Source organism: Amphiura filiformis, unplaced genomic scaffold (assembly GCF_039555335.1).
Source record: "Amphiura filiformis unplaced genomic scaffold, Afil_fr2py scaffold_22, whole genome shotgun sequence".
Taxonomy (NCBI): Eukaryota; Metazoa; Echinodermata; class Ophiuroidea; order Amphilepidida; family Amphiuridae; genus Amphiura; species Amphiura filiformis.
The window spans coordinates 1,569,633-1,582,381 of NW_027305486.1; the positions used below are offsets into that span (position 1 = coordinate 1,569,633).

The 12,749-nt window shown below is 38.0% G+C and overlaps 1 protein-coding gene across 1 annotated transcript in view; it reads left to right on the plus strand.

Moving 5' to 3' along the window:
* The window catches only part of LOC140143478 (pre-mRNA 3' end processing protein WDR33-like), a 62,540-nt gene that overhangs the window by 24,758 nt on the left and 25,033 nt on the right, over positions 1 to 12,749 (plus strand). The window contains exons 2-7 of the mRNA XM_072165311.1: positions 1,817 to 1,966; positions 3,005 to 3,151; positions 4,121 to 4,189; positions 4,814 to 4,918; positions 5,429 to 5,524; positions 6,290 to 6,444. Of these exons, the coding sequence (XP_072021412.1) occupies positions 1,868 to 1,966; positions 3,005 to 3,151; positions 4,121 to 4,189; positions 4,814 to 4,918; positions 5,429 to 5,524; positions 6,290 to 6,444 (671 nt within the window). The 5' untranslated portion in view covers positions 1,817 to 1,867. The remainder of the gene's footprint in view (positions 1 to 1,816; positions 1,967 to 3,004; positions 3,152 to 4,120; positions 4,190 to 4,813; positions 4,919 to 5,428; positions 5,525 to 6,289; positions 6,445 to 12,749) is intronic.

Here is a 12,749-nt window from a genome sequence, read left to right on the forward strand (position 1 = left end):
CACAGCTGTTTGGTAATCTCGAATACAGGGTGTCCCAAAGTATGTTAGAATTTTTACAATTCATCATATTTTGAACTGAATCATTTTACCCCTAACCCATACAGGAAAAGTAAGTCCATATTTAGATTCCTCATCAAATTTCCTATCAGAAAATGTATACTTTGACTATGATAGGTTAAGTAATAAATTTTTAAAGCAACTTTTAGATTTTGAAGACATCCGCATTACTTTCTACAGTGTTTAATATGAAAACGGGTGGTTTTGTATGTAAAAGTTTGAATTTTATAGACTAAACCAATCATTAAGAGTTCAAAATGATTAAAAACAATTAGCAGAATTGTTTAGCTGTAAATTAAGACCAAAACCAAGTTTATAGCCCTGTAGCAGTGAATTTATTCAAGTTACACACGTGAAACGTCGCGTTCCCATAGAGTTTGTGTGTACCGCCCCCTCCGCTTCCCCCTCCACCACCCTGACTGCTCGCAATTCAATCGACCACAGCCGTTAGTTGAAAAGCTATATTGTTCATATTTACAGGTTATTTAGTGGTATTATTTAGCTTTTAAATGAGACCAAAACCATGACATAATCTTTTTTTTTATCCTGAGCTATGATGAATTGAACAGATCACAATTTGAAAATACGTAACACCACCACCCTTTTTGGGTGGCGAGTTCAAAACGCGTGGCCATAAAGCAATTTTATCATTATGTTTTGGATCCAATATTTTTACACACTTGGATCTGATCCATCAAAACATAATGAATATAATTAGGACCTACATTGTATATAAGTGCACTGTGACACAAATCATAGGTCCTTCAAAATCAAAAATAATTTGATTGAATAGTACAAAGTGCCGATTTTGACCCCCCCCCTCCAAATCCCAACGAAATTCTAAAATTGATCTTTTTTGGCATTATGCATTTCAGACACAGCCATTGAGTGAACACATTCAACAAGAGGGTCACAAGTGATTCAATTAAGAAGAAAATGCCCATCAAAGACAGCACTTTGTCATTTGGACCACTTAAATTCCCAAGATCGCAAAACTTTGACAGCCCGCCATTCGCAAACGAAATGGATTTCTTGTGACCTCACCTAGGGATCCATGAAAGGTACCCCTGAGCCAAAGGAGAGCAAAATTCAAGAGGGTGGGTGTACACTCAGTCTGTTTTGGCATGGACTGACCCCAAAATATTTTTAACGTCCAAATTTTGTCTTTAGCCTGCACCCCATAGCGCCCTAACGATATGCAAGTCTCACAGATTTCTAGTACTAGGTGCCAATTATTGGGCTGTGAGTGTGGTCTAGGAAGCTGTTCCATGTCAGTGCATTTTGCTGCTGTGTCAGTTGGACAACTGCTTTGTTACAATATGTGTTTATAGAGTATTGAGGCAATCCGGTGTGTAATTTCAAAAGGTTAATTTTGATGGACAGGATTTCAAGATATGACCTTGTGAAAAAAGTTTCTCTTTTGGCTTAGTGTACATGTATACCGCAGAGCATTAATTTATTATGATCATTTTGTACCGCAGAGCATTAATTTATGCAACAACAAGCTACAAATCTGAAGACTTGTAAAACGAGGTTTTCCATTGATTAATTAATTTTATGATCAATTTAAAAGCTGATGAACTTGTAGGTTGGTGGATGTGCGGACAATTAGAAAGTCTATGGAAAAAAGTTCTTAACAATTCGATGACATACTTTCCCCCCTTTATGTTGAGTTGAAAACTAAAAAATGAAGTAAAGATGCGACTATTAAATGTTTCTAACATCGTATTCCACCATGTATCATTTTTTATCTACACAGATTAATCTCTAAACCAGAGTGATTTAATAATAACCAAGCCAATACTTCAGTATGGAAGGTGGAAGTGGTGGCGCTCCTGGAGGCGGTGCTGGTGGTAGCGGGCAAGGATTCTTTCATCGCCCAAGGCTGCCTTACTACCAGAAAACACAGGTAATAACTAGCTCATGGGTCGTCTATCCTTCATGTAAGCATGCACAAAATTAAGTCTATTGCCAAGACTGGATCATTTAGACGACTCTATATAATTGGGTGTGTCCTTGTAAATCTCAGGTTCTCAATTTTCAAATTGATGTTAAAAAAATGTACCTTACAACCTTCAGGTACTGACCTGTATAAACCCATGTTTTGATGAATCCAAGTGTGTAAAAATATTGGATCCAAAACATAATGATAAAATTGGATGCTTTATGCCCAATATTTATTGGTCTCGCTATGAGTTTTAAAATATTGGACGAGATGAAGTTTTAAAACTCATCTAGCTCGACCAATAAATATGGGCTCAATCGATCCAATTTTAAATCAATCTTGAGTAGCTTAGTTTCTGAGCATATTTTGTGTACATGGTAGAAACATGTTACAGAGCAATTAAAAAGCCTATCATATGGAGAGTATTTGTGCTCATAGCTTACTTAAGGTGTATTACAGTTGATGTCCTTTCATACCGGTTTACAAGCTTGTGGTTAATAATGCTTGTTTAACCAGGTTGGTCCGTGAGGGACACATGCTAATCCATGGGAAATTCTTGGACCGTTCCAAGCTCATACAATAAATGCACAAGCCTGGATAGCCAGTACAGGCTAATAAAGATGTATGCTGGCCAGTGGCCCAGATAGCTTTGAAAAACAAAGCAAGAAATGGAAGAAAATAGCAAAACAAAGGAGGAGGCCACTTCCAAACACAATTGGTTCAATTTTACTCTTAGCCCTTATACTTTGTGAGAAAGGAAATTGGAATTCCAATCTCAAACCCCGATGCAAATAGGCCCAGTCAAATGTATTCAAAGTTATGCAGATGAAGACAAGAATATTACTGAATGAATAAGTGTGGTTCTATAAGTAAACGTACTGATGCATACTCTGAAATGTTAAATATGATGAATTATCCCCCACCCAGTTTGAGTTTAAATTACCTGCCTAGTGTAAATCAAATAGCACAATTTTAACACTGTTGCCTTCATGCATCTTTCAGGTGTACAAGCATCACCATTACTTGAACAGACAGTCCCACGGTGATGGCCAACCATCCAACGCCACCAACTTTGATGGCAAGCGTATGCGCAAGTCTGTCAGCAGGAAGACGGTGGATTATAATGGAACTGTTCTGCGCTTGCTAGAGGTAGGTAATCTTGTCCAGCAGGGGTTGTTGCACCTTTGCTCCTGAGCAGTGAGGCAGTATCGGATATTTATTTTTGAGGACATTTAATGTGTGAAATTCAGAATTGCATGCAGTCAACCACAGACCCTGAAGACTCTGAGACAGTTATGATGACAGCGGGCGACACTTCTGGTCAGAAACTGTTGCCTGGTTACATGTTTTTTTATCTTCAACAGGCTACAGTATGGGACTCACAGGGGTGGAGCAATGCCCATCACTTGCTAAATTTCGCCCTTGGTTGTCAGTAGAAACATAACACAAATACATGTCGTCCATGGGCAGGAGTCTTTGGCCCTTGAACATGTTTAAAGCAAAACCAGCAATGTAACCTATTCGCAGTTTTGTTTTAAACATGTTCAAGGGCCATAGACACATATGAGGTTTTTCCTGCCCGTGGAGCGTGGACGATGTGCAGTATAGAGGGGTAGGGATATTCTTCAGTGGTTCACTTTTGTTTGTACATGTAGGCCCATCCATTTGAATTGTCAAATATCCTCTTATGTGTAATCCTCAATAGCACTTATTCAATGGGCAAAGACACTTGGTGTACATTGTACATAGATGTAGGTTATGCGCATTTGTAATGCATGCTGCCCTTCCATGTTATCCTTGATACAAGTCCCTCATGTTACGTTGAATAAAGTAACTATAATTGCTGAAGCTGAAAAAAAACTGAAATAATGCAATCGGATGTATTGAAAATTATGCATATGAAGACAACAATTTTACTGAATGAATAAATAAGTGTGGTTCTATAGTAAACGTACTGATGCAAACTCTGATATTTGCCCATAATACTCTCCCCATTCTTTGCTTTTGAATATAGCCTACCTTACTTTGAATAAAGTATCTATAATTGCTGAAGCCGAAAAAGAACTGAATCTAACCACTAAAAATTACCACTTTCTAATTATGTTTCTTGTATTTTAGAGGCGTATTTGGCAGAGGGACCAGCGAGACCAGAGGTGGATGCAACCGGACATGTCCTACTTGCACGAGGTAACGCTTCCCAAGTAAAAAGGCCGTTTCTGTGAACAAGTTACAAAATTATGACTGCCTTTTTCCTTAGGATAGAGGTGCTATTGAATCTTTTAATTACCGTACTTTGAAAAGTACTGTATCTACAACTAAATAACATGGCAGATACGGCAACATGATTTGGGAGGCAAATTTATTGAAATAATCTGCTCCCCAAGTAAAGTGTAACATTGGCTAGCTTTTACTTGGAAAGGCAGATATGTCACCAATCAAAAGAAACCTAGAAACAAAACCACAAGCATGCATATGATGACAAAATTTTGGCTGAAAACAGCTGTTGAATTAGTAAACGTCCTGATGCATGATATTTATTTACAATGATGGATTGCTCTTTGACTGCGAATCAGCACATTGATTTCGATAAAATATACTTGGGTTGTCTCGTCAAAAATCACTTTCAAAATGGGGGAAAACCCCAAGTTTATACTGGAATAGATGGGACCTCCCTCTGTTTTGAAACACAACCCCATCAATGCAGCAACAACCAAATTAGTGAGAACATGATCAACAAATAAAGTTTGTTGCCACTTGCCCAGTCTTCAGCGCTGTGGTAAATAACACACACGTCTTGTTTTTTGTTTGTAGATGGGACCACCCTCGTCTATGAAACACAATCCCATCAATGCGGTGGCTACCAAGTTTGTGAGAATGTCGACGAATAAGGTTCGATGCCCAATCTTCTGTGCAGTGGTAAGTACTATTCAACCATGTTCACCTCGAGACTCAAGGTCATCAGAAGGTACGCGTAGTACACTTCAGAAAAACTATTGACGATAAACCTCGTCCAACGTGTGTGTGAAGCGCTGAATCTCACAAACAGATTTGCTCATAATTGACCCTTGATTGAAATGGAAAACAGAATTAACATTGAAAGTGTTATTGACTTACTACTTATATTAGAACTACATGTAGTACTGCATAGTATGGATTTATGGTCCCACCCAATTGACAAAAGCGCCTGTATCCTTGTGGTTCTTCCTAATAATAATACAAGTGGCCATCCGTTATTTCTTAGGAAGTGTTAGCAACCTTTACAACACTAATACATGTGCAAATGAAGACAACACTGACCTGAACTTCATCATGTGGCTTTCAAGTAAACGTACAGATGCACATCCTAATCCCCATTTGCTTTGTAAAATGAAACACAGTAACGTCGTAAAATTTAATCAAATTTCTTTGCCTCTGGTTGCCTTTCAGTGGACACCTGAAGGCAGGCGTCTTGTGACAGGAGCTTCCAGCGGGGAGTTCACCCTGTGGAATGGGCTTACATTCAACTTTGAAACTATTTTACAGGTAAGTTAGCTATTGAATGTAAATTTTCAGAAATGGATGAATAATTTTGTAACCGCTGTGATAACCGTCTTGTTTGATATCCACTTAGTTTGCAAGAATGAAAATCCATCATAGTCACTGCACTTACTGTATGATACACTGATGAGAGAAGTTGATTCTGGCAACCGAATCTTACGAGAATCATTGCGAGGATATTTTCTTTGATTCTCGTCAAAATCTAGGCCCTGTCATGTGTCCATGTGGATCTTCCTTATAATACAAGTGCAAGTGGCCATCTATTATTACATAGGAAGCGTTAGTATAGCAACACTTAATTGTACATGTGCAAATGAAGACAACACTGACCTGAACTTCATCATGTGGCTTTCAAGTAAACGTACAGATGCACATCCTACTACCGACTTTGCATTGGAAAACGAAGCGTATTCTCGACGTGGTAAATTCAACCATTTTTGCCCAATTTCTTGCCCTCTGGTTACTTTTCAGTGGAAACCTGAAGGCAGGTTCGTACCCACACTGCTTCATCAACTCCCTGTTGTCAAGAGTCAAAGAAGCAGTGTGGGTACGAGCCGAACAACCGTCCCTCAACAGGAGCGGGGGCGTTAAAGTTAATCTGTCACATGGTTGGGATAGGGTCATCAAGCAACTTCCTCATCGATTGACCTCGGATGACCCTAAATCATCCACCCAGCTTAATACTTGTATACTTTTACTTTTATTTTTCCATCATCCTTCTTTTTTCCCTTTAATATCCCACCATGTTAGGCGCATGACTATCCTGTACGGACGATGACGTGGAGCCACAACGACCTCTGGCTGCTGACGGCCGACCACCTGGGCTACGTCAAGTACTGGCAGTCCAACATGAACAACGTGAAGATGTACCAAGCACACAAGGACAACCCTATCAGGGGAGCAAGGTACGAGGAAATTCCTCACGCCCCGGAGGCGCTGTATATTAATTGTTACAGAGAGCGCATCGTAGATGATGCTGTTCTTTTTGGTGTGATTTGGTATTGGTTATGTTTAAAATTCATTTCGATAAAATTTATTATTGGCGACAGATTAAAAAACGTAAGGCTCAAAAATGAAGTTAAAACGGAAAATAACAACACTCATAAAGTTTTAGGTTGCTTTAGTACACACTGTTTAGATTTGGGAGAAATAATTTCAAAAATTATATTTTGGGTGAATAAACTTAAAATACTAATAATTTGCAGCTCGTATGTATTTTTTTTTACCTTTGGAGAGAAAGTTTAATTTCACCCAAAATATCTGTGTATATTGTAGCATTGCAAGTATCCATACATCATTACGAGAGTTTATTTTGTAGCCTCTACACATCCAAAGATACCGTGTTCAAACGGGTAGATGCCCAACGGTTATAATTGTTCGTGTGTGTGTAGTTGCTGACATTGTGGCTCAGGGTTATGTTTGGATAGTTGTATCGTAAGTCATAATCTGCCCCCATGTATGCAATAAATAAAAGTCCCTGGCCTTTCCCCAGTCCCAGACCTTGTCCTACATTTTTTTTGAAGTTGAGAGATTAATAAAGATTTGAATTTTATTTATTTATTTTTTTCAATAAAGGCAATGCCCGTGATGATTGAAAGTTATCAAATAAAAGGGCAATTTCAATCGAGATGATTGAAAATTGCGAGGAAATTTTGAATAAAGATGAATTGATTTAATAAAGGCAACGCCCATGATGAAATGGCAATGATGAGCTACGTGGATGAAATAAAGATTTTGATCAAAGAAAACCAGACCAAATTGTTTCATGTCTACATCATTTAGAGTTGTGTAGACTAACTATAGGCTCCCCTCCCAGGAAATATTGCCCCTAAAATGTGGGAAGTATTGATGTGGCGGTATATTGCATTGGGATATACAGACAACACAATTTAAACAAAAACATAAGCTGAACACTCAACATGTAGGCATTGAGGTGAGGCATCAAGTTTGATTGTTCACCATGGCTCTCCATAACTCGCACATATAGGAGAGGGATTTTGTATCTCCCCTTATTCGGAGCAAGATTGAATGTTCCCCATGGGTCTCCATAAACTTGTCATAGGGAGAGGGATTTGTAGCTCCCCTTAATGTCATCAACAAATCACAACATAACAATTTGATTCACTCTCCTGATAGCTCTTCCTGAACATCCTCAGGATATTGATAGCTTGTTTTTACTTGTCTTTAAACTCAGGCCTGCGAGATAATACTGTGGAATTTGCAAAAGTGACTGTACAGTTTGTTATTCTGACAATTAAATAAAACCTATACATTGTAAATTCAGTCAGAAATAGGAGGTTTGGGCAACAAGTTTAGCTGAGTAAGATCAGAACTTGGTCGAGAAATGCATGCATGTATGTGTCAACAATAGTTATTATTTTAGGATAATGCAATGCATTAGGAATATAGAAGGCATAAAACTCGAAAGGAAGTTGTCACTTATTGATTGTCCGGTGTCAGGTTTTTTTTATGGTTCATTTTGCAAACGTTTCACAGAGAAGCCAGAATAAACGTCCAAGTAGATTTGAGAGATGTCAAGGAATCATCACAAATGCAAATTATGTTTCCATAATGTACGAAATCGATAACAACATTGGAAATATGACAAAGAAAAATAACCAATAACTTTGTTCAATTCCCATGCAAAATACCCCACATCAAATGTAGTTTTGTCCTAAAAGTGAATGATTGATTTGCAAAAGATACATCAACTATGAAGGGTTTGCATACTGTGTTCCCACTTCACTTCCCAGAGGTAAGATGCATAGCTTTAAAGGGGGTGGGGTGGAGATATCATGATAAATGTCCCATGTAAATAATGAACAAACCCAATTAATAAGTTGAAAAGGTTCCTAAGTAGTAATGAGGAGAGTCAACAGGTTAGTTGATACAGGTCTGAGCTATCATTTCAACTTTATGCTATAAATAATTCCTCCCCTTCATGATGATTTCAAAACAACTTATTTTTACCCCTTAGGGAGTGTGTGAGTTCCCACGCTTTACTCAGTCGCCCCTTGTTTACAGACCCATTTGATAAGATTGACAACTAGAGTGAACACAAACCTCTATCCTTTAGTAATCATGATTTCTATAAACTTATTGGTCAAAAATCCACTTAATAAAATGTTTCTATTACCTCGTAAATAATATTTTCCTTATTACCAGCATTCTCATGTGTGATAAACTTAGAGACATGCAAGTACTTAACGTGCAGTATGGCTGCACTGTCATTAAAAGTAGCAAAGATTACTGACCTAAAATCCTTAGCCAAAGTTTTAACAAGATGGAATGTACAGAATTCATGTTCACCAAAGGATAAAATGTTTACGCCCTGCTTGTTATCACAAAATACAGGAAAATATGTATGGCCTGGTGCAGTATTCCATTCAGCTTTCCGCTTCATGGATATTCAGCACCCAGACCATAGATATTTTCCTGTATTTCATGAACAAGCAGGGGGTAACTAATAGTGTTCTGAGGATACAATTTGTGCCCAAAGGCTAGTTGCCAAGATATGATTTTTCATTATTGATTGATGTTACCCCTTGTTCTTGATACAGAACTCCCTTGTTCTTGATACAGAACTGATTAATTTATAAGATGGGGTGCTTAAGGGGTTATTAAATGAAATAATCACATTCACTACTACTAAAATCACAATTGTCCATGCGGTCAGATAATATAATTTCGCAAAAAATCCTGAGCCTCTGTTACAGGCAGCCCGTCAACACCACAAGATGCTGCAAGCAGTCCTTGAATTTCCAACAAAGAGCTGTCAAGCAAAGACTTCATGCAGTACAGCTACCAAGATGAAGTTTACCAAGCTGATCCAAGTGAAGATCAAGACTACACAAATCTAAGCAGTTTGCAGGTTTGGAAGGTTCATTATATATAATACACTCAGAAGTAAAAAACCACCAAGTTAATGTTTTCTGAACACTTGTTAAATAGTTTTTAAGAAACAAAATCCTGTTAAATTGCTTAAGTCAAGGTACAAATAGCCCAGAAATCTTGTTTCCATTTTAGCTAGGAATTTTAGCTGTAATTCTGGAAAGGGTAGCGAAGTGAATTTTGGCTTAATTAGTTTCCGTCGCTTTTACTCCTATTATATTTGCAGGGGCGTAGCTAGGGTTTGTGGGGAAGGGAAAGGGTGTGCTGGTCTCCTATTACCGGTAATACCGACCAAATTCTATGTGCGAAAATATGCACAAGCAGTCTCATGACTATTTTTGATGAATCTTGACTTTCACCGTTTAGCACGGTAATGAGCGATTCATGTACGGCTATACATAAATCGGTAGATTCGGTGGGTATCAGCACATGTGACCCCCCTGCCCCTGCCTAGCTACTCCCCTGTGCATTTGTAACCAAAAACATTACTGGTGATACCGGAAGTGGTAGCCTGGCTGAAAAATTGTAAAGATGACTAGGAATTTTAAAGGGCCCATAAAGTTAGGGCTCCATTTGGGGGTGCCGATTGTGAATCTTTTTATGTGTACTTGGTTGAAAACCATACCTAAGAATTCCTCATTGTAAGGATACCTGAAAGGTGTAGATTTGACTTGTGACGTCATTGCCAGGCAGTTTGTCGGCAATTCCCATTGTTCCTTGCCTGGGAATATCTGCGCACATCATACTTTGTTCAGGACCTGTGCTTTTAAAACTCCTGCCACATCACAATAAGGCTATTGAACAGTGTGGTGGTTGTGTGCAGTTCACTCAAGCATAATATCAATATACAAGTCCCTTTCCTTTGTTGATAAACACTTGACATCATTGTTTATCAACAAAGGCGACACTGCTGCACTGTTCAATGGCTTTCTTGTACTATATGAAATATGGTGGGCGATTTAGAATGCATATGCCCTGAGCACACTGCAGGGCAAAGAACAATGGATATTGCATAATTTGTGCGTAAACTGCTGGGCAATGACGTCACATGTCAAGTGGTCTATAGTTTGGCTCACTTGCAACATACCGTTCTCAAGTTAACATTTAGAGAAAAGGCATAAATTTTGGAACCTACCCAAAACTGAAGTGCTCGGATTTTAACAAAACTGGCCACACATAATTTGTCACATAAAAATATGTTTTAAAGGATTTTTTGGCAGGCAGGGCCCTTAACTATAGAATCCACAACTTGGTTCCCCCTAACGCTTTTTGAAATAAATCTTTAAAATATTTTTCGAAATGTAAAAAGCTCATTTGTTTTACATGTGTGGACCAATTTATAGCGTCACATATTGCGTCAATCACAGTTGTTCATCGTGTAAAATAAGAGGCTGTTTTAAAAAGTTGCACCGGAGTCCAAGCAGTCAGTTCAAACATGTGAATAGGCCTGGCCTACTGTAGTGTTCGAGAGTTGACTCTTATGGACTTTGATGAAACTTTTAAAACGGTATCTTTCTTACATAATAAACCATTGTGACTGAACGCAATAGTATGTGATGCTATAAATTGGCCAACATGTGTAAAACAAATAAGGCTACACATACCTTGTACAATTTATCATTGCGTAAAATATTTTAGGTTTATTTTAAAAGAGTGTTAGAGGGGGAACTTATAAGTTGTGTATCCTATAATAAAATGATTAGCATTGTAATTGAATTGCTAGGAAAGGTAAGTTGGGTTGAAAGAAGAAGTCATATTAAAGTGAGGTAAAAAGGAAATAATCATAGAAGATTAATCCTAGCATGAGGATATACTTTTCTTCAGTGAAAAAGTATCGAGGTAGATTTTTTAATCCTTTCAATTCATCCCTATCAAAAGGGAGACAGAATTAAAGGATGGTCTCATGGTCTGATCAACAACCTCATTCCCACTTCATCAAAATGTATAGTTTTGTATCCGTGGAAATCCCATATTTTGCTCTGTGACTTATGTGAAATGTTACATGTAGGATGAAAGACGGTTCAGATTTTGTATTCCAAAATATGTTTATAAAGTTAAGGGGTCAATCCACTTATTATCCACATGGGGGTATTGTATTAGGCAGTTGAATTCAACTATCAGGCTATTCCAGTTGTAATCCATATAACCCCATATGGAACACATGACCAAGTGCAAGTTTAAAGCAATATTATAACATTTTCAAACAAAATAGATTAGCATTTCTTTGCCATAAAATGTTAGCTTTTACTGTCAGATATATCCCTTTTATTTTTGAGCCGAACAACTACGGCAAAGCAAAGAAAATTGGAATTTACTACCAGCGCACATAAAATGCCAATACGTACTACACTCCTTTGGTCATGTTGTGGTACGACCCTTTGTTGTGTATATCACCGTCCTGCACGCCGTGACGTACTGTGTGTTATGAACATCGTGTATGCGTTCGACTAATAATTCCATCGTAATAATAAAGCGCTGATCAGCCTTTAATTCAAAATCACGGATTTTGACAAAACTACAGCACTTAGAGTCTTGATTTTTGCAGGGTATATTGGTTTAATAAAGTACAATTTAATCGTGTAAAAAAGAAATTTTAAAAATTCAGTGAGGGCGTCTTCCTCAGCAAATGTTATAATATGGCTTTAAGGTTGTGTCTTCCGCAGGGGGGTGTATTGATCTCAACTGGAATAGTTCATTGAGCCTCTAAATGCACAATTCAGGCTCTCGTATAAACGATTGGAATACTGAACTTCACAGCTGGGGAGTGGAAGTGGAGGTGGTACAACCATTGGGAAATGGCACATATTGAAATGAGACTGTCTTTAACTTGGCTGGCAATAATCTCGGATCCCATTATATTCTACTTAGGCTTCAATGGGAGTCTTGAACCTACCCTCCTCAAGCTGTTCACCTTGGTTCGCTCTTCAAAAATTAGTTTCAGGCAAAGATCCACTCTCTAGCCAAAAATATTAGGTCAAGATTCACCTGATCTGTGAGTGTTAGGTCTGTATAAAAGCATAGCAATCTACACAAGGGTGAAGATTAGTCAAAGATTTACCTTTGCGATTATTTGTTTGGTTGAAGATTCACCGCATCTGATAATGCATTGGGCCAAGATTGACCCTATGAATTTGTCCAGCAAGGTGAATTTGACACATTTTCTCCAACAAAATAGTGAAATCTTGAGGAGGGTAGGGTCAAGATTCACATTGACCACTACATTAATGATCACTCCCACTGCTGTAGAGGTAGTAAATCTATTTTATACTTAAAAGTTAACTAGTATTGGTCATGACAGAGTTAGAATTGGGCACAAATC